Below are 24,143 nucleotides of genomic sequence, written 5' to 3'. Positions count from 1 at the left end.
AGCTATGCTACATTTATGAATGTATGTGCAGTAAAAAGTTTTCGACGGAACTATTTCTCTGAATATCTTTTAATTATAATATACATTGAATAGCATTTACGGATGTTTGACACACTTCTTAAAACCTGTTTTATATCACCTAGATGTACTACTGTATCATGCTTCATGTCTGTCTCTCTTTCCTATCCTTTTTTCCAGCAAGGTAAATCCGTAGCCACCCTGGCAGCTGACACCAGTCGCCACCTGTTGGTGTGTTTCCTGTGGGTGATGAAGAACGCAGAGAGGAGTCTGATTCAGCGCTGGACTATAGAAATGCCTCCCTCACAGCTCAACAAGCTGCTGGAGCTCCTCACTATCTGTGTGTCCTGCTTCGAGTATGGGGTCAGTTTGCTCATTCATCGACTTGTTTTTTATCAGTGCCGTTTTAATGACTTATAATAAATAATTGTGTTTTTCTATAAATACAGATGGAAACTGTATGAATGTAAAATGTTTGCTGCTTTGTTTTTGTACCTGGCGAATATGCGTTTGTAGGGAAAGCAGAGCGGTGACAAAGTGAGCACCCAGGCATTGCAGAAGTCTCAGCAGGCCAAGCTGCAGCTGGAAGAAGCCCTGCTGAGAGGCATGGGAGCCCGCGGAGAGATGATGAAACGAGTTGGAGGTATTGTGTCGTCTTTCAATTTATTGGATACCTTTTTTAGGAATTGCTTTCCTCTTTCAAATTTAGATCTGTGTTTTTTCTGAAATATGGAAAACTCTTCAACTAGAATTTATTTTAAGAATGTTATCTCTATATAATGAATGTGTCGTCGGCAAGTCACTGTAAGATCCAATTTCAGGAGTCAGTCAGGAATTTTGTACACCTTATGTCTGCTCTTTAAAATTAGAATCTTTAACGCGGGTATAGGATAGAATACAAAAGAAAGCCTTTATTGTCATTATACAAAAATATTCAATGAGATTTTGTAGTGCATCCCTGTCACAGTGCACAAACGAAACAGACAATCATAAGAGGGGTAATAAATAATTAAAAGCAAGAAGCTATAAAGTGCATACAAAAAATGGTTGTGTGCATATGAGTTGGTTATTCAAAGTGGACCTATCATGCTATATTTGAAATATATATTGTAGGGCCATATCTATATAAAACATGTCTGTGAAGTTTTTTTTTCAAAATACCAAACAGATCATGCATTTTAGCCATGCCTCATTTAGCTCTATTTGCTCTTTTCCAGCCCTGTTTTTGCAAGGGCTGATTCTGCTTTTGTGGCAGACTACAGCGCCACTTACAGGCCTGGCATATGTACTACAGCGTCTCCAGCGCTTTCGAGCGGTCTCTCATTCCCCTGATAGGTGGAGAGTTGCCCATATAGACGGAGCACCCCTTTTCTGACGTCAGAAACGTTCAAATAATAATCAGCTCCGTTGCAGCCCCGTTTTTAGAGATTTGGGTATGGAGGAAAAGAGAGAGGGTTGTGTTTTCTGACACTTGGTGAGTTCCCTGACACACCGGGGACTAGTGGTGTAACGGTATCCGTATTCGTCCCGTACCGTCACGGTTCGGCACATGCAGTCACACGGCGAATACGCCTTTTTTTACGAGTGGGAAAAAAGTCTGTCACTCAGGGCAGTATTACTCTATATATAATCCAGGGGGCGGTATTGCGCCTAAAAGCCAGCCGCCCGTAAATAACAAATGAAGAACAAGAACAAAACACAACAAAACGAACACAATACATGAAGAAGAAAAGTTAGTGGCTATGGCGAGTTCACACAACACACAGGAGCTAGAAGACCCACCTGCTTCTTTTAAATCAGGTGTGTGGGAACATTTCGGGTTCCCTGTGGACTACAACAATGATGGGGTGCGAGTTGTGGATCGGACGAGGACGGTGTGTCGGCGTTGTTCGACAGCGTTGCGGCATGCTAGTAGTAACACGTCAAACATGCTCAATCACATCCGAGTCAGTCTCAGTCCCCAGCGAGAGGGTTTTCTCGACGGCAGGTGACATAGTTGATAGTTACCGCCAACAGATCTGCCCTCACTACTGACAACGTAGACAAACTCATCTTTTTGAAGAAAAACTTGAAAATAGAGTAAAGCTTGAGTACCTTTATTTAGGCATAATGGCCTCACACACTCACAAGTTAATTATACATGTTAGACATTGCTCCTAAAGGTACAGATTTTATTTTGTTTTGTATTTATCATTGTATTTATTTTATATTTTGACATCAGGAGATTTTATACAGTTCTGTATTGCCTTTTATTGATTGTGATTGAAACACTTTCTTATTATTTATTTTAATATTTTCTTTTTAGTTGTACAGCTTATTTAACCTTTTTGTTTAACATCAGCCATTATAAATAATATGGCCATCTGAGTGTGTGTGTGTGTGTTACTGTTTGTGGTTTGTAGTTTGTTTTTAACTGTGTAATACAGTTAATGATTCCAAATGTTAGAGTTACTTATTTTCATACCAAAACTTGCACTACTGTTAAAAATAAATAACAGCAAAAAAAATTATGCATTTGGGACTTTTTTTTTGCTTTTCCTTGTTGTACCGAAACCGTACCGAACCGTGACCCCCAAACCGAGGTATGAACCGAACCGTGACTTCTGTGAACGTTACACCCCTACCGGGGACACATATTCATGTATAATAGACGTACAAAAGTGCATTTTGCATGATAGGTCCCCTTTAAATAATAATGTATGGTCTAGTAATCCAATTCATTGTTTTTCATTATTGTAAAAATACAGCTGTCAATTCGTTATCAGCATTTTCTTATTCAAATGATCTTATTTGCTTCTTGAACTGCAATATTCTTTTGATCACAAGACATTATGTTGCATTCATTCCTATAGTTTAATGTAAAGTATTAATTTTAAACATATGCTATACATTTCTCACTGGCTATAGGCTTAAAGGTGGGGTAGGTAAGTTTGAGAAACCGGCTCGAGATACACTTTTTGTCATATTCCATGGAATACTCTTAACATCCCGATAGCAATGAATATCTTTAGTGCTTTGACAAAAAATCCATAAATAAACGTCATCTCTGGAAGCCGTAGTACTGTAAAAAGCACGACCAATCATTTTAGCCGGCCCGGCTAAAATTACTGGATGGCCTACCTGCCTGTCAGCCTTCCATCTGTGCACAAACTTATCTCGTGCCCTCATTGGCATGTGCGCGTTCGTGTGTGTTGGAGGAGGGGCTCTGTAAAGAAGTGGCAGATTTCTTCCGGCTGTGTATTTTCAAATTCTAGCGCACTCGAGCTGTTTTCTCCAAAATTACCTACCCCACCTTTAACATTATCAATTGCTTTTGTTTCTCACACAGGAATAGATAGGACCATGGGTCAGAGAGAGAACCTACGATGGAGGAAAGACCTCACTCAGTGGAGACAGACCAACGACAGACAGGATAAGTAAGTAATAACTGTCTACCATTTTTCTAAATTCCTCTTCTTGCCTACTTGCTTTATCATTGTCTGTCTTTTTCTCTCAGAGTTCTCTACTTTCCGTTCTTCTTTAAATATCTGTCATCCTCTCACTTTCTGCCATCAGGACTAAAGCAGAGTTGGACCAAGAGGCTATGATCAGTGGAAACTTAGCCACTGAGGCTAACCTTATAGTGCTGGACCTGCTGGAAACCATTGTACAGGTCAGAACACTCACACACTGCACCTATGCTCTAATTCAACACTGAGCAAACATGTACACATAAGAATGCGACCCAGTCCATTGGCATTTTGTATTCAGTTAGTTAGTCAACAAGATAATTTCTTTAATCAGAAAACCCTTTATAAAATCTGTTAATTTGTTTGCATAATTGAAATACCAACAACGGTCCTGATTAGGAATTTGAATAAACCTTGATGAATTGGGAATTGCTTGGAATTAGTAAGGCTGTCCAAACCACAGTGTGTTATCTCAGTGAATTACCATAAACCAGAGGAGAAAACATAATGCAAAGCTACATATTTGAATTCATGTGATTCATTAATGAATGAGTTCAGTGAAAAGTTGACACATGCTGCTTTCACACCAGCGCTTTTCCCTTTTTAGCTCCGAGCGGGAGCTTTTCTGGTTCAGCTCCGGTTTCCCTTTTCTGCTCCTGCTCTGTTCACACCGCCCAGAGCTGCCGCTGCTGCGTCATGACGTCACCGTTTACGTGCCTGCTTCATAAAATGCAAACCGCGCGCAAATCCCTCACATCGACAACAACAACAATGGCCGATTGTATTGAAGCGCTGTTCGCTTTGGTTATCCTCTTACGAAACGAAATGGAAGGCATCGGACGACTTTACTTGGAACTTTACAAACATCACATGCGAAATGCAAGACTTCTTTGTGGTCTTCAGCATCTACTTCAACAACGAATCTGCCCCTGCCCCCGCTTCGACGTAAGAGAGACGTAAGCGATGCCGCCTCTTAGCTCCGAAGCTCTTGCCTCTAGACCGACAATTTTTTGGAGCTGGAAGTGAACCGGATTCCGGAGCTAAGAGGTGGCGCCTCTGCGGTGTGAACAGGAAAAACCGGTACTTTTCAGGCTCCAGCTCCGAGCCGGAGCTGAAAACGCGTTGGTGTGAAAGGGGCAACAGTGTCTTTCTGTCTTAGCCTAAAATATATCTGTCCACACTGCTCACACTGATTTTCTTTTGTGAAGTTAACTTGTGCTTCCCAGTGTATTACTATTTATTGTTATTTGTTACTGTCTCGTCTGATTTGGTATCTCTTTTCATGTCTCCTGTCCAGGCAGTGCCGTTGGCTGAGTGTAAGGACAGCATGGTTGGCGGGGTGTTGAAGGTGTTACTTCACTCTCTCACCTGTAATCAGAGTACCACTTTCCTCTCTCACACCTTCAGCACACTCAGAGCACTTGTTGTTAAGGTACATGCGTGTGGACTTTGGATACATTCGTTAATTGTGTTTACATTAAATCTGTGTTATTATTTATATCTGCCTGCTTGTTTGTTTGTGTATACCTGCTTTAATTTGTTTTGTATGTGTGTTTAGTTTGGGGACCTGTTGTTTGAGGAGGAGGCAGAGCAGTGTGCAGACCTGTGCCAGAAGGTGCTTCAGTACTGCAGCAGTCCTCTGGATGAGAACAGGAGCCAGGCCTGTGCCACCCTCTACCTCATCATGAGATACAGCTACAGCAATGCCAGTGTAAGGAAACGGTGACATGATCCTGTATATCTCTTCCAATGGGTTTTAGTATGCACATACCCCCCCCCACACACACAAACACAAGTTACTGTCAGATTAAACCTTATTCAACATAAGAAATTGCATTAATATTGGATCAAATTTAATTGAAGTGTACATGACAGTATGGTAAATGTTGTCATGAACACAAAGTCAAACACATCTTAGCCTTTCTTCTCCACTTTGACTGTCGTGTGCAGCTTTAATATCTTCTCCATGCCTATTTTGAGCGTGCTGCAGAAAGTTTCTGCTGAAGGATTTGCCTCTGAGTAGAGAGCAGAGAGATATGTCACTGTCTGGCTCCCCCATGTTCCTACCCCTCTTTAACTAATGACATCCAGACCTCTGTGCGTGTCTGCGTGTGTGTGTTTCAGTACATATTGTAAGTGTGAAATGTGCCTCTAGGGCAGGAGCAAATCACGATAGAGATAGAGGAGTGTGTTGCCAGGGGTGAAGAAGTGATGGAGGGAAATTAAAAAAAAGAGACATATTTGAAGGAAGCAAGGTTTAGGTATCTTCTTTCATTTTCTCAGTTGGTTCGATAACTGCTGTAGCAGTCAATATTTCCTGTGTTTACAGTGTGTACACTTTAATGAAAGTCAGACACGAGCCTGTAGACACACACACTCACAAAAACACACAAAGGTATCTACAGTTTAAAGGGAGTATTTTCCATTTGCATGTCCAACCATATGTTTGTTGACATGGTGTATACAGAAGGAGCTGTGATCTCAATTAGTGTAGCAGCCATATGACTCATTTACACACAACTTCCTCTCCATCTCTTCCTTTGATTATTTTTCCATCCCTTCATCCGCCCTCATACTGCTCTCCATCTGTCAAACATACTTTTCTTCTCTGTCCATATTTTACTTTAACTGGTGATTGTGGTAATAAAAAGACAAAATAGAAGATTGTCTTTTACTGAGAAATGGAACACATTACATAAAGCAGATACCTGTGGTTGAACCCTGTCCTGTTATGGAACGATCGGAAAGAATACTGAAGGAAAAGGGGCATATAAGAAGGAAAAGGAGAGAGAAAGACAGAGAGGGTTGTGTGTTGACTTAAGCTATCATTTAGGGTACTTTTGAGTGCATACACACACACACACACACACACACACACACACACACACACACACACACACACACACACACTGAGATAGAGGGCAGTGATGGGTGGTTAGGCTCTGGCTCCATGCTCAGTTGAACAGAATGGGGCCGTAGAGATGATCCATGGGTGATTATGTGTCTGCTAATGGGAGATCATTTCCCGCTTAGCTGGTCATGCTGGAGATAAATGGGACGTCACACACACAGGAGCACACTCACTCTCACACATGCACACAGTCCTCGCTGCAGAGGATAGAGGGCTGTTTGTCAGGCCTGTTATCTTGGACATGTAGTGTGAAGGATGGAGAGACAGGGAAAGGGAGGGGCATGGGGACAACAATTGAGGAGAGAGGACAACAAAACTGTTCACGAATGTAATACTGCTTGTAATGAGCGGGATATCTCAAAGAAAGGCACCTTAATAATAGCTGTATGTATATTATATGTATATATTCATGATCTGCTGCTTACACCAGTGTTATAGTGGTAATAAGATAAAAAGGAAATTGCATGATTTATAGCATTGACATTTCTAACTAACGCAAATTCTTGATAAAAAATCATGCCCCGGCCATCATTGGAAGTTTTGTTATTACTATGCAATTCTATAGGCAAAATATAGTCAGCCAGAGGAACATGTTAGCATTCTTGCAAGCTGCATTTGTCAGTGTATTTACCCATAGCTACCTGGCATCAAAAGGAAAAAAGTTTCGATTTTATTTTTTCAGTCTGTGGAAACTACAATCACATGAAATGAACCCTTGCTAGCAGACCTCAGTTTCACATTGCACTTTGTAAGTGTACAATAAACATTGCAAAATGTTCAACACTAACCCTCACTGCCGTCCCCTCTGTCTTCGATAGAACTTCTCAAGAGTGAAGATGCAGGTCACCATGTCTCTGGCCTCACTGGTGGGCAAGTCCTCAGACTTCCAAGAGGAATACTTACGGAGCTCACTGCGCACGATCCTGGCCTACGCAGAGGAGGACACTGAGATGCAGAGCACTCAGCTGCCCTCACAGGTATATAACATTCTACTTTATTACATTGCTGATATTGATTGAATCATAGCCTCAATTCAATTCAATTCAATTCAAAACCTTTATTTATCCAGGTAAAATCCCATTGAGATCAATGATCTCTTTTTCAAGGGAGACCTGCAGCAGTAGGTTCCACAAGAAGACATAAACAACAGAACAACAAAAGCACATCATACAGCAAAATGTACAGGGATTACAATTTACATATTTAACCACAAGTACAGGTACCAACAGCATCTGATTTTGTAGCATCCAACCGAGCTTTAAAAACATGTAGTGCTACTAGCTTGGTCATTTTCCATTCTTTTTGCAGACTGTTCCATGTTAGTGGAGCTGCACATCTAAAAGCTTTCTTCCCTAAGACAGTCCTAGCACTTGGCACATTTAATAAAACCACAGCATGCGATCTCAGGCAATAAGTACTTTCAATTCGCAGAGAGATCAGGGAGCAGATATAAGATGGTAGTTTATCCAACATGGCTTTGTAAATGAAAAAGTACCAGTGACTGAGCCTCCGTACAGTAAGTGATGGCATAACCGCCTTGGTATACAGGGTACAGTGATGCGTAAGTGCTTTACAATTTGTCAAAAATCTCAGTGCGCTGTGATACGCAGCATCTAACTTGACCAGGCAATTGGCAGGTGCATTCATATATAACAAATCACCATAATCCAGCACAGGTAAAAAGGTCACAGTGACTAGCCTTTTCCTGGCTTCAAGCGAGAAACAGGACTTATTTCTGTAAAAGAAACCTAGCCTAACCCTCAGCTTTTTAAGCAGGTTATTGACATGAAGTTTAAAAGTGAGACAGTCATCAAGTCAGATACCCAAGTATTTGTAACAGGTAACCACTTCAAGTTGTATTTCTTGCGTAGTTACAATATCCAAAGCAGTCTCTGGTGTATTTTTAGCTTTAGCTTTAGAAAAGAGCATTACCTTGGTTTTATCCACATTTAAAAGAAGCTTAAGCTCAGAGAGCTGAGCCTGAATAATGTTAAAAACAGCCTGTAATTTAACAACAGCCTCCTTAATGGAGGGACCTGCACAATACATCACAGCCTCATGCCTGCCCTGTTGTGTTTGTCCGTTTTCAGGTGGATGAGCTTCTAAGAAACCTCAACAGTATTTTGTCAGACACGGTGAAGATGAGGGAGTTCCAGGAAGATCCTGAGATGCTCATGGACCTCATGTATAGGTGAGAAACACGACCATCATCATTGTCATCCTCTGTGATAGGCTGTCTCCTTGTCGCTCTGTTTTCAGTGTCTCTCCCCTCTCTTCTCTCATCACCCTGTGGCTTCTTGTTATGTTGTACTGCTGGTTCCCATTTCTCTGTGGTCTGCGCTGTTTTGCCTCTATTTGCTGCCCTCACTATGGTAACCATGTGGTAGTAGTTTAGTATCCTGATCTGGCTTTGTGTATATGCAAATGCGAACTGTGTGTGTATGAGCGTGTGTGTGTGTGAGAACACGAAGGGACAAAGGGAGTACTGTACATGTGCTGTGTGTTGATTTAGGCACTTTACCTCAACATGCCCTAATGTCACTTACATGTGTCATTTATCATTCACCTTTCTGTTTGGGTTTTGGTCCCAGTCACATGGTGAGTGTTTGACGGCTGCACAGAACGACCCGTTAGTTTTACACACTTACCTAGGCTCACCCCAACGTTTACCCCAAACACACAGGTCATTGATGCACACAACATTTGGTCTCCAGATGCTTGAACTCATTTGTATAGTATAGTGACTCTCCTGCTTTATAAATAAATTCATTCTAAGCGTTTCAGATGTATTCCCTTGCTGTTAGGCTAATGATTATCCATGCATTACATGAACAGGAAAACATCTTCCATGTTTTTGATTGGCCGTAAAATCTCTGAACAACCCAAATACTTCCATGGCCACCACACTCACTCACAGACACACATTTTGTTTCTTTAAATGTTTTGTCTCTATATAAAGACATACATTTAATCCTATACTGTACAATTGAGCAAGGTTCAAGTGACACAAGTGTGCAACATAAAGTCAGTTATAATGCTAAAAAACCATAAAACTTAACGGGTTATATTAAAAAATTAAAAAAAATGATATGCTTTTTTGTAGTTCTGATTATTTGTCAACATAAACATTGTCAGAAAGTGTATCCTGATTGCAGCATTCCTAATTTAGTTTGGTGGTTGTTGTTTTTGTTGATTTGTCCAGATTCATAGTCTCCTGTTCATGTTGTATTTATTGACAAACAATGTATTTGCTGACCTTTTGGCAGTCTGTGTTGTAAAATAGATGTTAGCTTGTCTTGTACCTGGTTAAATAATACAAGAAAATTGGAAAAATAACCACAATGCCCCCCTTCTCCTCCCCTCTTCAGGATAGCAAAGGGCTACCAGACGTCTCCTGACCTCCGTCTGACCTGGCTGCAAAACATGGCAGAGAAACACAACAACAAGAAGTGTTACACTGAGTCGGCTATGTGTCTGGTACACGCTGCTGCACTGGTGGCCGAGTATCTCAGCATGCTGGAAGATCACAAGTACCTGCCTGTTGGCAGCGTCACTTTTCAGGTAGATAACCCAAATACACACCAAACTAGCTAAAAACTAAAAAGAAAAGTTACTGCCACAAAAAACAAGCATTTGCATTTGTTGTTTGTGACTCTTTGGTTGTACAGAGGCAAACCCTCCTCTGCAAAACACACACAAGTCCCCACGGATTTGTTCCAAATGTGGCTGTTTGTGTCCAGAGGGGGGAGCTGTACACTCATATCGTCAACATATGAATATGATCGCCTGGTAGCACTGCTTAACACAATGCCTTTGAAGTTGGAGGGGAGAAAAACATAAATGTGCTCCTTTGGGAACAGCCTGTTCCCCTGAACTGAAAACAAACAGCAGTAAATGTGATGCTGGAGGTATCGATGAGCTTTGTCACACACGACCTCTGTGGCGCTCATGTACAAGACACTCTAACCTGCAGCAGTCAGCAGGGCATTGATTGGATGCTCATCAAATTAGTTCCGTTTCCCACTGTAGGACATCTCCTTTTTAAAGTCAGCCATGTGATTGATTATTTGATTAACAGGGCTAATTGATTGATTAGCTGACTGATTTTCTCCCCAGAACATCTCCCCCAACGTGCTGGAGGAGTCAGCGGTGTCGGATGACATCCTGTCCCCAGACGAGGACGGGGTGTGTTCAGGACGCTACTTCACTGAGAGCGGCCTGGTGGGACTGCTCGAGCAGGCTGCTGAGCTCTTCAGCAATGTGAGACAATGGAGCTGCACTCATATTCAAGTTTTCTTAAGATAGAAACCTGCTGTTCTTTCTTGAAAAGATAATACAAACTAGGATTGTAATGGAATTACATTTTAAACTGTCAATTATGGTATCATATAAAAATAAGGAATACCAGTAAATGTGATACCTTCATAGTGTTATTACCCTACTACATACTTATTACGTTTGAGTAAGGTGTAAACTGGAAAACTGGTCCTAGTGGATAAGGGGAACAACATTTATGTATTTACTATTACGTTTTTTTACTAAGATCTCTATTATTATTGATAGTAAATGCGAGGTTTATAGTTAATGTTTTGTTTTTAGTGTTACCTGCAAATGTTTCCTCTCTTTATATTGTGTGTTGTAATGCTAACATCAGTGATGGCTGTCTCATCAGGGGGGGCTCTTTGAGGCAGTAAATGAGGTCTACAAGATCATCTTACCAATCCTAGAGGCTCACAGAGATTTCAGAAAACTGGCATCCACTCATGACAAACTGCAGAGAGCCTTTGATAACATCATAAAGAAGGTAATAACTGTGTGGCCCTGTATTTGCTGCCTCATGTATTTAATAAAGGTTAAACTAAGCAGAATGGTAAAGTAATTTAAAACTAATTTGGTTATCTTAATGTACCTTAGAAGACTTTGCATAACATAGAAAAATTAACTATTTACATAATGAGAAATAATATGTTACTTCTGTCATACTGATTAGAGAGACATATCAAACGTCCTGTTTGTTTCCCTCCAGGGCCATAAGAGGATGTTTGGAACATATTTCCGGGTAGGATTTTATGGGGCCAAGTTCGGTGATCTGGACGAAAGGGAATTCATTTACAAGGAGCCTGGGATCACACATCTGCCTGAGATATCACACAGGCTGGAGGTAGTGTGTGTGTGTGTGTGTGTGTGTGTGTGTGTGTGTGTGTGTGTGTGTGTGTGTGTGTGTGTGTGTGTGTGTGTGTGTGTGTGTGTGTGTGTGTGTGTGTGTGTGTGTGTGTGTGTGTGTGTGTGTGTGTGTGTGTGTGTGTGTGTGTGTGTGTGTGTGTGTGTGTGTGTGTGTGTGTGTGTGTGTGTGTGTGTGTGTGTGTGTGTGTGTGTGTGTGTGTGTGTGTGTGTGTGTGTGTGTGTGTGTGTGTGTGTGTGGTGTGTGTGTGTGTGTGGTGTGTGTGTGTGTGTGTGTGTGTGTGTGTGTGTGTGTGTGTGTGTGTGTGTGTGTGTGTGTGTGTACGTACTGATATGCATGTTGTGAAATAATGTGTGATTGAGGTGGTAAAAGGGAAGATGGTGTCTGGCTTGACTGATGGAATCCAATAATGACTGAGTGACTTTAAGTTGAATGAAATGACTGAAGGCAAGACTCACAATCATCCATTTGATTTTTAGAGAGCTTGGAAAACTTGGAATTCATTTCAATGCCTAAAAAGAGAAATAATGTCACGAAGAGAAATACAGTATCTGTGTCACTATCGAATCAATGTAAATTAATCAGTATCTTAAGGACTTTCAAGAGATTTCAGGCTTTTAAGTTTTCTTCTCACAATTTATTCCTAACAAAGAGTCTTGAATGGCAGTGAAATCTGCATGATATTTGCATTAATAGCTTCATAATATTATTATGAAGAATACTCTACACTAACTACACAATTTCCCCCACTCTTAGAATTTTTACAGTCAGTGTTTTGGGGAAGACGCATTTACGATGATCAAGGACTCTATACCAGTGGACAGAAAACAACTCAACCGCAACAAGGTAGGTGATCGTAAAGTCACATGACTGGTTGCTGTTACAAGACTGTAGTGTAGTAAAAAACTATTAATGTTCTCGCTGGTTAGGTTTAACCTTTGCATGACCAAATGCTAAAAAGGTTATATTACGAATAACATTGTATGATAAAGTAACTAGGACATTTTTGTTAGTTTTGTTTGAACACATTAAGTAGTAAGTATGATGCAAAGTATGATATTATAAATGGCAATGGTATTATCTAATTTTTAAATAATATGTAAAGTCAGAGCTTAAATAATAAAAGAAAAAATCAATGAATGTCAAACATGCAATGTTATACATTACACAGCTTTTTTTCCTAAAGTAGACATCATAAAGAGTATATATAACATACAAATTAAGATGTATGCAGAAAACACATTTTAAAAAATGCGGAAAACACATTAAAAAATATATAAATCACTTTGTGCAAGGTATATATCCAGGGCTGCACATAACTGGTGCGCAGGTGCGCATGCGCACCTCCGCCAAAAAAAGAGCACCGGGTAATTTGAAACAAAGCGCATTTGCGTACCAACATTGAGAGAGGGAGATAGAGAAGGGAGAAGAGAAAAGAGAGAGGGAGAGAGAGAGAGAGAGAAAGATATTTGCGAGTCGCATATGAACCATGATATGAGCTCAGGGTCGGCCCGTAGCACTGGCTAGATGTTCGCCTGGGGCGCCAGATCTGTGGAGGCGCTGCGCTGGCAGCTCTGGGAGGGAAAAAAACATTTTGATCGGTGGGGCTCATCCTAATTTTCGGCCTTGATGTAACAATATTCATAATTAAGTAAATGTAACACCCTTTTCACCCCGGTTACACGTTTCATTTGCCCTGTACGATGGGCGCTGTAAGTGATGAAAATGGGGGATGTTGGCTTATCTGGCGCCCGCAGCTCACAGCCAAAATGCGAGTGAGCGAGGGAGAGAGGGAGGGTGCACCGGTAGCCTACCAGCGCTGTTGTTATTAGAATCTGGTGCCGTGCTAGCTGCTCTAACGGATATAAGAAGAAGATGTTTCTACAATAATGTGGAGGGAGAGTCCTCTCCAGTCAGACTGAGAGTCTGATAAGTTAACTACAGCTCAGTGAGGTAAAAGACTCAAGTTCAAACGGTTTGGTCACAATTTATGTAAACACATATTTCCAAGGCACTCTTTTATAATTATTGGGATAAACAGGTTTTAAATCATTCCAATGTATACTATAGGACAGTAACCAAAAATATCCTTTAAAACTGGAGGGTAGTGATGACAGCTTGTAGGATTACTGGTCGTGCTAATGTTGTCTTGTGTTCACCTCTGCATGTGTGTTCTGTGTTCACCTCTGCATGTGTGTTTAGTGCCGTGTGTCTGGCAAATAAAGTCAAGACCCCCTCAAAAGTTACGGTGTATTTCATTTTAAGGATGAGCACCAAGCAACATCTCCAGGTGCTCCTTTGAGAACCAGGGCAAAAAAGTTATGTGCACCCATGTATATATCCCTTTTTCTGCTTAGATGCACATATTGAAAAGCTGCCAGTAAACACTTAAATGCCACTCCTCTCCAGGCATATATCCAGATCACCTATGTGGAGCCCTACTTCGATGACTATGAGATGAAAGACCGGCTGACAAACTTTGAGAAGAACTTCAACCTGCGGCGTTTCATGTACACCACTCCCTTCACCAAGAGCGGACGGCCGCGGGGGGAACTCAACGAGCAGTACAAGAGAAAGACCATCCTCACCACCTTGCATGCCTTCCCCTACGTCAAGACTCGCATCAACGTCATCCAGAAAGAGGAGGTAAGGGTCAGATTCCTGGTGTACAAAATAGAACATAGCACAATTGAACACATTGTGGCATTTGCAGCGATACATTTGTACAAAATTACCTCTCTTGTTTCCAGTTCGATCTGACTCCTATTGAGGTGGCCATAGAAGACATGCAGAAGAAGACAAGAGAGCTAGCAGTTGCCACACATAGAGAACAGCCTGATGCTAAGATGTTACAGATGCTGCTACAAGGCTCTGTGGGAGCAACTGTTAACCAGGTATGAGCATCGCACATGTTGAATGAAGGCACTGCTAGTTTTTTAAGCTACCGTATTCTGTTCTTATTAGAGCTGAAATTAGCACTTAATTCATGCTCAACCAAATGACAGCTGTTCTCCCAAAAAACTATGATTGCTCTTTGTATCATAAATAGCCCTTTTGTCCCCTGAGTGTTCCCACCTAATGTGCAGGGGGAAAAATAAACCAGAATAATTTAACCCTATTTATCTTATCACATTTACAGTTTCCATTGTAGTCACAGTGTGCAGGTGGCAGATATGACAGTGATCACACATCAAAGCCTTCACACCCGCCACAAACCCTAATCCTTTTCCCCTGATTTAGTTAAAACGTCAATTCATGGCCCTTTTTTGCTTTCATGTCCCCGCTGCACGCCATGCTGAACCGGAGGTCTCTTTGATCTGATAGCTTCCAGGTCCTGCCAGCCTGGTGAATGTTAGAGTAATGATGAAGCTAGATACAGCGTCTCCACGGCCTCCCCCTATGCTTTATCTTCCAGTGTGTAATCTGACGGGTCCCTCGCTCCAACCTGATGGTTGTATACATAACGCTAATGCTCAGCAGCTCCGTAAACATATTACTCTTGACTGTAATCAGCACAGGAGGCCGTGTTTCTGTGTGCGAGTCCGCAGCTCAGACATGAGAGTGAGGCCCAGTCTCTGTGCGTTTCTGATGCTAATCAGAGCTGTTTAACTGCGCCTGATGCAGGCACTGTTGCAAGCATGCTGTGGTTTTATGATGAATATAAGTTAGGATAACAAGATCTCATACTGGGCAAATGGGAGCCAAATGGTGGGTGTATGCAGGGATAGTGGGGACATTAGCCATGCAGGAGGCTAATCATGGCTAATTTTACCATCTGATATCTTCCTCATGTTCTAGTTTAGCCTCTCGGTCATGCATTAGGCATTCAGTTTGGGTCAGTCATTTCCCCTTGTCTGATAGAGGAGCACTCATCCCTGCTTTTGTTCATACGCTCTCAAACGTTTCCTCCGTTACCTCCTCTCTTTCCTTCCTTCCTCCCTTCTGTTTTTGCTTTTGCTTTCTCTTTCTTTGTCTTTCTAACCCTGTCCCTTTCCTCCTCTCTCCGCCCCCCCTTTGTAGGGCCCGTTGGAGGTAGCCCAGGTCTTCCTGAATGAGATCCCAGCGGACCCGAAGCTCTTCCGTCACCACAATAAACTGCGATTGTGTTTCAAAGAGTTTATAATGAGGTAAGATACGATATTAAAAAAAACACCACCAAGTGACTACACACTGAACCAAAATCATGCAAAAACGAGGAAAACACCACACAACAACTCAAAAACAAGAATGTTCATGGTAAGCTAATAAAAAAAACCTAAAGGAGTTTACCAACTGTTTTACTTCAATTTAGAATTTCTGCTTCCCTTTATTGCTACCAGTGGTTGGCAAAGGCTCAGTAGGTGGAAAGACAGATAAATACTTCAAAGATATATCAGAGTAGAAATTCCGTTTTTTTGTGAAACTTGACTTGAAGGACTGAAAATCTTCTCCAGGATGCTCCATGTGTACATCATTATGGTGTCAGGGACGGAAGATAAAAGAGAGCTGTAGACAACTGTGACTGATGGAGACAGATATCCCGTTTAAACAGGGTGTCAGTAAAGATGCGATCAGAGATGGAAGTGATAATCGGCACTACAGTGCACACCAGATGATAGTAAAAAAAACAGGTCCAGTAAGAGGGTGTGAAATAATGAAACTCATAGCGACAGGAGATTATTTTCATTTGACAGTGGAAGATATTTTTCCTCACATCACTGAGCACTTTTTCTTCTTGAGTTGCAAAGGTTTATTGTTCCTAAGAGTTTCATTATATTTTTAATATTCACAACATATTAAAACCACCCTACAGCCACAGCAATGTGTCTGATGATATGCTGATTTTGTGCAGGAGACTGGGGTCTTTTGCGCAGACGTGTATGTGTGTTTGTATGTGTGTTTGTATGTGTGTGCTTTCATCTCCTGGGCGTTTGCCGTTTGTCTCCAAGAGGTGTTTTTCATTGTCTAGCCCTCATGTCACATTCCAGCTGCCTTGATGGCTTCAAGCAGGTTGGCAAATATTTGCTGTAATTTCACAAGGGTTTATTTTTCTAGCCTAAATCCAGGCAAGCTGGAACTGGACCATTCGCATGCTAATCTTCTTGACAGTTGTGCTCTGATCAAATCCAGTCAAGAAAACCCTTTTTTTTTACCAGTCATCTTTTTACCTGGCATGAATTAGTTATATTCCCTCAAAAATAGTATGCCTCCCTAAGAAGTCAAACCCCCCACTCAAACACATCATCTGCTTTGCAACTCATTAGTGTGAACACTGCATGTTACCGGCTTAATCATTACTGTTAACAGACGTAAGGTTCAGGGTAGGTCTGCATGATATAGCTACAGATACTGTATATCACAAGAGTAAAGTAATGGTAAAATAGCTATGCATATTTTTACAACACTGGTTTTTAGTCAATTCATAAATATGAATATTAAAGATACGTCCAGAGAATTAGTTTTTTTAATTGCAAACCAAGCATACAGATGGAGAGCTACATGCAGTATCAGTAGAAGCTGGGCTTGGACAATCCTTTAGTATTGTGAACTATCCTTAATGCTCATTGCTCTGCTTATTTTCCATATATTGTTACAAGATTTATTTTTCATATTGTGCTTTAAAAGCTAAGGAATACACTCAGACATGTGTTTGCAATTATTCTTGCAGATTGTTTTGTGTGTTGCTATTACACATGTTCAAATCTGCTTACTCACTGTAGTGCTCCCCATTATATGTTTCTTTTGTGTCCACTTGACTGTCTCCTCCATGATTTCTTGTTTGTGTTTTTATCATGTTCTGTTGCCTATTAGCGTTTATTTATTTATTTTTATTTTTATTTATTTATTTTTTTTAACAAATTGTACGGTGTCCTTGGGTGTCATGAAAGGCGCCTAAAAATAAAAAGTATTATGTTATGATAGAGGACTATGGGGGGACGCACTATCTGTTCACTGTTCTTTGTTCAGCTCAGAGCTTCCGTTTGACAAAAGGACTTTTATTTGTTTAGACATTTGTCCTTTTGATTTGGAGATTAACCTCTGCTGACCATTTTTACTGTGTTTACAGCCTTATGGGTCATTTACAGTTTAGCTCACATTCTAGCCAAAGGACTTGGAAATATCTGATATTGCAGTTGCTTACTGTAACATTGTTAACTCACATTTTAGAGTTCTGGCAACCAAAGGAGTCTAATTTATTCCAAGTAGTTGCAGGATCTTATTAGAATGAAACAGTGCAGTGCTTTTCTGGAGGCTTGAGGACAGAGGGGGGATTATGGCAAGATTGTCTTGCATATCGTCATTGTTGAAGCTGATATTAAGTTTGAGGTTATTGCATTAAAAAGGTCATGAAGTTAAGCTATTTTTTCCCTTTTTCTCTCATGCACTGTAGAAACTGAAAAATACATTTTTAAAACCGATTCCACCTTGTTCTTTGTCCTGTAGGTGTGGTGAGGCCGTTGAGAAGAACAAGCACCTGATCACGTTTGACCAGAAAGAGTACCAGCAGGAGCTGAAAAAGAACTACAACCGCCTGAGAGAGAATCTGAGGCCGATGCTGGAGAGGAAGATTCCTGAGCTCTATAAACCCATCATCAGGCCTCGGCTGGAGAACAGGTAAACAGAGCCTCCAGGTCAAACAGCCAATACTGTTTTGACAAGAGACGGCAGTGAGAAAAAAGAACACATGTCATTGATCTTGTCATCACTCTAAAATAGCTGAACACAAAGGAAAGTGAAAACAAATGGAATTGAGCAGAGATCCATTCACACTGCCTCTACAAATATTGACGGCGAAACCGGAGCCACTGTAAACAGATGGAGTGTTGAACCAAGGCCATGGCCATTGGGCATCCATGTGTAAGCAAAGACTGATCGCACACTAAGTGCTTTTATGATCAATCATGGTAATCTTGATACATTTTATAGCAATGCATGTCCATGCTGAGGAATAAGTATGTACCTCAAAGGATACTTATCCCGCAAATTTAGATTTTTACATCGATAACTCAGCCTCTGGAAGAATAGAGCCTCCAATAATCAGTTTATTGTGGTTTGTAGAATATACTGTAATGAGGGATGATATTTGTAAATAAAATATAGTTTATCAACACATATTATACACAGATGAATCTGCAAGAGATTCTTATCGGCCAATACAATAGACTGTTGATTTATCAGCCATGTTATAATAATACAAAATGACATCAAATGTTATTTAGAAGATGCTTCCATCTAATGTAACTTGTACTTACAGTAAGGCAGATGCCTACGGGAGCAGTATCTAAGTATCTTTCCCAAGTATTTCAACATGTTTACTGGTGGGATGAATGATCCTCCGATAGGAAGATCAGGCATAACATTAATATCTTACCCAGAATCCTCTCGTATATCCCCATGTCTAACATCTTGGACTTGGTGAAGCATTGCATAAGCTAATAGTGAGATTAGTATGAACACATTTCACACTTTTGAAAGCCATGTGTTATTGTTACTGATCAATTCTACTCATCTTCCCCATAATAATCATCATCCTTATCTTGTGTTTTTGTCTTTTCCCTGCATCCCTCATCCACTTATCCCTCCATCTCACAGGGATTCCTTCAAACGTCTAAGTTTCCGCAGAACTCAGGAGGAAAACTCCTGAGATGCCATGGCTTTTCTAAGAGTGAGCGCTATGGAGAGGAAGGGGAGGCTGTCAAACAGCCGTAACAGGAAAAGAGAAGATAAGATGACAGAGGAGGAAAATGAGGATAGGAGCTGCTGGTGGTACCCTCTCACTCCTCTGCTCTGGAGCAGTACTTTCTCTCCACAATAGAGGACTCTTAGTTTCTCAACAGTTCGGCAGTGTTTATTAATGTCTGCTGCACGTCCAAGATTTTGTTGTTGCTTGTTACAGGAGGCAAAATGGAGAGTGAGCACATAAACATAAAGAGGTTGGAAACTCATGCAAAGTGTAGCTTATTGAGCATTTCACTGTAAAATCTTTAGATGCTTTGGCTCTGTTGATTTATTTTTTATATGATGCAAGTCCTAATAATGCTGCAAATATTTCCTATGGGTTGGATCCTCTCTGATGTCCTTGCTGGCCCAGGGCCTGTGTGTGTGCTTATAATGCTTGTCTCCTGTGTGAACATGTATGTAAATGTGTGAATGTCTGTTTTTTTAGATAATGTATGGAGCAGAAAGTTGTTAATGTCATACTGAAGTCCCGTTGTACATAATAATGATAAATGATTCTGTTGTGTGCTAAAGGGCCTCTGAAATTCCACTCTGGGGGTGTCTAGGCATGACATTTGAAAGTGAGAGCAGCAAGAGTAAGGATGGATTTGTGCACTGGATATATAGACACACTTTCCAGTGTTAGCTGTTGAAGCTGTTTATTGTAATACATACAGTTCCTGGCCATGTAGCTAATGGAAGAGTTTAACTTATTGAGAGTTATCTGATGTAATTACAGAGGAGGCAAATCTGAGACTCTATATTACACAGGGCTTTTCTTTAAATCCACATTTTGTATAGTAGAGGTATTACGACAGAAAGTTAAGATGTTTACAAAGTATGACACAACTATTTTGCTTTATAATTTTATGGAAATGTATTTTTAGATAAATAACGGCAATAATGGATTCAGTGACTAAGCTGTAACAATCTCAGTGTATAATTCTATTAACTTCAGTACCTGTTTGTAAATAGTCCACTTCATACGATAGACACAGTGCCACAATTTACATCTTTGCAGTATTGGCAATTTTATTGTATTTGACATTCATGAAACAACTCATGTCATTGTCATTATTTTGTACCTGATCATGCATTTTAGTAGTGTACATGTACTTTTTTAACACATTATTAAAAAAACATTTGAAAGCCTTTATGCTCTGTTTCTAGGTACATCTCTTATTTTGTAACTTTAGAATGTTGAAAGACTAAATAAGATAATAAAAGTCATACAGGGTATGTATTTATTGTGATTATGAATTCAAATGTATACCTATTTTTGAAATGTGCAATACATTGCTAAAATGTGTAGTGATAAGATCTGTTTTGTAGGCATTGAACCACTGGAGACTGCATTTATGTTTCTTTATCTTTACATCATACCTGTTTTGTTTCAATAAATATGGTTTTTTGTATGTGTCATGGATAGCCTACAATGCTGTTGAAGCACCTGAATAAAACCTAATATATGCACATATTTGTCATCACTGTGTTTAGTGACACATTTTAAAACTGGGTTGATTAGGTTCAATTGGAATGGCCTTTCTATAAAGGTTTGTTATTGCGGTAATAATAATAAAATATTTGTATAAAGCATCTTTCAAAAAGATGTTGCAGAGTGCGTTACATAGTGGAAACGGAAACACAAAACATTTAAGGGTTCAAGACTCCAGGAATACCCTGATACAAGTAAAAGTCCTGCATTCAAAATGTTACTCAAGTGGAGAAATTGTCCCCACCACTTTTTTCTAACAAAGTTGACCACCAATGAGCCATATTATTCAGTCTCTCCTATCAGTTTTCTGAAATATTAATTTCTACTAAATGCATGGTTTTCAATGATTACATTCAGAAAATGTATTTCTGTTTTTACTGATGCATAACATGTATCTATGGTTAAAAATAATAATATATACATATAAATATATCTATTGAAGCAGAAATATTGGACAAACCAGAGCCCTAGAGAGATATCTCTCTAGGGCTCTGGGACAAACTAAACGCCAGCTTTAAAAGCGGGAAGAATCTGGGGGAAACTACAATCGTGCAGTCGCGTCAGTATGACGCAATCACTAAGCGACGTTGATATGACGGATACAGGTTTGTTGTACATTTCATTCACAACAAGCGAGTACTCGTGATGATCATCGGTATGTCAACAGTTTCTTTTTTTAATACATTTTATTTGAATCCGATAGCTGCCATGATGCTGCTGATTAATGACGGCGCTCGCTCCTGTTGTAGTTTAGCACGTTGAGTTTGAGTTACAGGAACCACACTTGTAATACAAAGTTAGCCCAAACTCTCGCGTGTCATACTTTCAGTCATCTTCAGGCCAACTTAAATTCGAAACTCAAACATTCATTCCTGAAAACTCGATTTCTCTGTGCCGTTTTTTACGAGTCACAACGTGTTACTGCACTGTCAGTTCCTCCTCCTCTCACACACATGCATGGGACTACTTAAGCTTGTGACTGACAAGACCACTGAACCTCCACAGACAAGTTGAATGATTCCAGGTTTCGCTGCAATTAAAAACAAAGATGCATGCAGGCAATAACCTATATCTATCTTTCTTTACTCCACTACTACTACCGTTTCTTTGTCATTTAAGGCAGATGTTTTTAGCCATAATTTTATAAATCTACTCCTGCACTGAATAACCTCTGAGGATTTCCTGCTGCAAATGGTAATTGCACCTCTGTCTTGCCAAGCCTGCTTCTTGCCCCAAGCAGGCTAAATGGAAGTATTAGCAAAAACTCTGATATTCAGCTGGAGAGCTTAAATGTAGGCTGCTGTTCCTGGTGCTGGGCTAAGGTGTTTTACTTATACTGCATAATTAACACAGATCATTTTCCTGTTTGGCATTTAAGTTTGATTTGAGCATATATACACTGACATATTTGGCTTACCACTGTAACCTGGCAGAACACTTAATTGACAAACTTAAGTAAACACAGACCACAGGAAGCTATAGTATATCAACTAATGGTTTGTTTGAAAATTCCATAAACACGCACACTGTCATTTACCCTAAGATCAATGCAAAAGTTTGGAACTTGGAAACAAAAACTGAAATAAATAAAACTTTATTTTTGCATCTTAGATCTGGCAGCCCAGCTTTGACACCATTTGTGAGACATGCAGCCAGACAAGAACCTCGACACGGATGACCTTCCACTCCGAGCCAATACTAACCACATACTTGTCAGGCATTATGTGCTGGACCTGACGCTTCATTTTGACAGGAAGGTCATCAGTGGTAGTGTCGTTCTGTTCTTGGAGCCTTCCTCTGGATCGGGGTCTAAGACTGAGGATGGCATTGGACCTGGATCTTGCATTATAGAAGCTGGAAGGAGTCACAATGTATATGTGTGCAGATCTCACAATGAAGACACAGTGGAGGATGGTACAGACGGAATTGGGAAGGCTATGACAAAGGTGGAGAAGATACTTGGTGCTGGAGAAAGAGATGGAGCTGAATGTCAGGCTCTGTCTGGCGTACGTGCACAGACTCCACCTGAAACAGAAATGATTCAGTCTTCACAGTTGTGGGAAACAACCAGTGACGATGATTTCACCTTAGTGATGGACTGCTGTGACCTCCATGTGTCAAAGGTGGAAGAGGTGAACATCTCCTCTGTGTTTGCATCTGAGAGATCAGGTGTCAGATTAGTCAACCGGCAAACAGCCTTTATTCAGAACCTTATCTCTATGCCCTCTGACCAATGGAGGCAGAAGCACCAGCTCTTTTCGCTGTGCAGCCAGGCGCCTGGTGCTCAGCACGGCAGCTCACTGCAATTCTATCGAGACCAATGGAGTCTGCAGGTGAGGAAGAAGGGGGTCGCCTCAGCTCAGGGGTTTCCTCGTGCTCTCAGGATTAGCTATGAGACAAGACCAACAGGAGGCTCCGTGAGGTGGACCAAGGACCAGGACAACAGGTTGTTTTTCGTAGTTATATCTCATTATCAATTTATATCGGGATATATAATTTTTCAGGTCAATCAAATAAATAGTATATAAAAAACTATGGTAAAGCCTTTTTTGTATACTCCTGTGTGAATTAAATACGTGACAAATAAAAGTAACTGAGTATTTTATAATTTTAACAACTCATTTGCGACGTGAACATAATAGTTTAAAGTTAAATGATTTAGAAGAAAACCATACATTTAGTACATCAATATAGAAATTACATAGAGAAATGTATACGATATAAAACATTTTATAATTTCAAAGATATGTATTGTCATATAGCCAAGCCTTATTAGTAGTATGATAACACTTCTTCCTAAAGAACTGGTGGCAGATGCTATTGGAATTACAGTGTAACGTTTTGAGCTTGCCATGTTAGAATAGAATAATACTAATTCATTAATTCACTAAAACATGCTTCAAGCTATTGTATCCCTTTTTTGTGTCTGGATGCTTTATGTGTATGTTGGTATCCTTTGAGCATTGAAATGACGGTTGTTTACTGTTTACCATTGTTTACCCTTCCAGGGTGTGTGTTTACACCGCCGGCTCTCCCATCAACAACCGAGCCCTCTTCCCCTGCCAGGAGCCGCCTGTTGCCATGTCAACATGGCAGGCAACAGTGCGGGCCCCTAGTGATTGTGTGGTTCTGATGAGCGGGGAGGAGGAGGCTGTACCTGTTGGGGACGGGGACACAAGTACGCTTTTACTTTTTTGACAACCTGTAGAAATCAGGTCGATTTTTATTTTAATGGCCAAAAATCACAAATTTGCCTCGGAAGCTTTTCACTTTTAAAAAATATTTCTTATCTTGAATTTACTTTTCATTGTTGGACTTGTGTTGTGCACAATGACAAGTCACCTACCTGGGTCAGAGCTAGAAAAACCATAGTCATAGTTTTTTATATAA

At 40.4% G+C, this 24,143-nt stretch overlaps 2 protein-coding genes across 2 annotated transcripts in view; both read left to right on the top strand.

The window, feature by feature from the left end:
* Positions 1-20,731, top strand: part of dock8 (dedicator of cytokinesis 8) — a 60,240-nt gene extending 39,509 nt beyond the window's left edge. Inside the window, 18 exon segments of the mRNA XM_034234808.1 lie at positions 199-381; positions 535-661; positions 3,347-3,434; positions 3,574-3,670; positions 4,765-4,899; positions 5,026-5,178; positions 7,197-7,355; positions 8,469-8,569; positions 9,747-9,939; positions 10,495-10,638; positions 11,051-11,182; positions 11,405-11,539; positions 12,317-12,406; positions 13,970-14,206; positions 14,311-14,454; positions 15,581-15,687; positions 17,984-18,154; positions 19,133-20,731. Coding sequence (XP_034090699.1) covers positions 199-381; positions 535-661; positions 3,347-3,434; positions 3,574-3,670; positions 4,765-4,899; positions 5,026-5,178; positions 7,197-7,355; positions 8,469-8,569; positions 9,747-9,939; positions 10,495-10,638; positions 11,051-11,182; positions 11,405-11,539; positions 12,317-12,406; positions 13,970-14,206; positions 14,311-14,454; positions 15,581-15,687; positions 17,984-18,154; positions 19,133-19,184 — 2,448 coding nt within the window. The 3' untranslated portion in view covers positions 19,185-20,731.
* Positions 20,732-21,332: 601 nt separating this feature from the next.
* aopep (aminopeptidase O (putative)) overlaps positions 21,333-24,143 on the top strand; it is a 79,641-nt gene continuing 76,830 nt past the window's right edge. The window contains 3 exon segments of the mRNA XM_034234848.1: positions 21,333-21,408; positions 22,365-23,199; positions 23,762-23,931. Coding sequence (XP_034090739.1) covers positions 22,400-23,199; positions 23,762-23,931 — 970 coding nt within the window. The 5' untranslated portion in view covers positions 21,333-21,408; positions 22,365-22,399.

Source organism: Gymnodraco acuticeps, unplaced genomic scaffold (genome assembly GCF_902827175.1).
Source record: "Gymnodraco acuticeps unplaced genomic scaffold, fGymAcu1.1, whole genome shotgun sequence".
NCBI classification, from domain to species: domain Eukaryota; kingdom Metazoa; phylum Chordata; class Actinopteri; order Perciformes; family Bathydraconidae; genus Gymnodraco; species Gymnodraco acuticeps.
The sequence above is the reverse complement of the archived record's forward strand: the minus strand, read 5'-3'. Positions and strand labels throughout refer to the sequence as shown.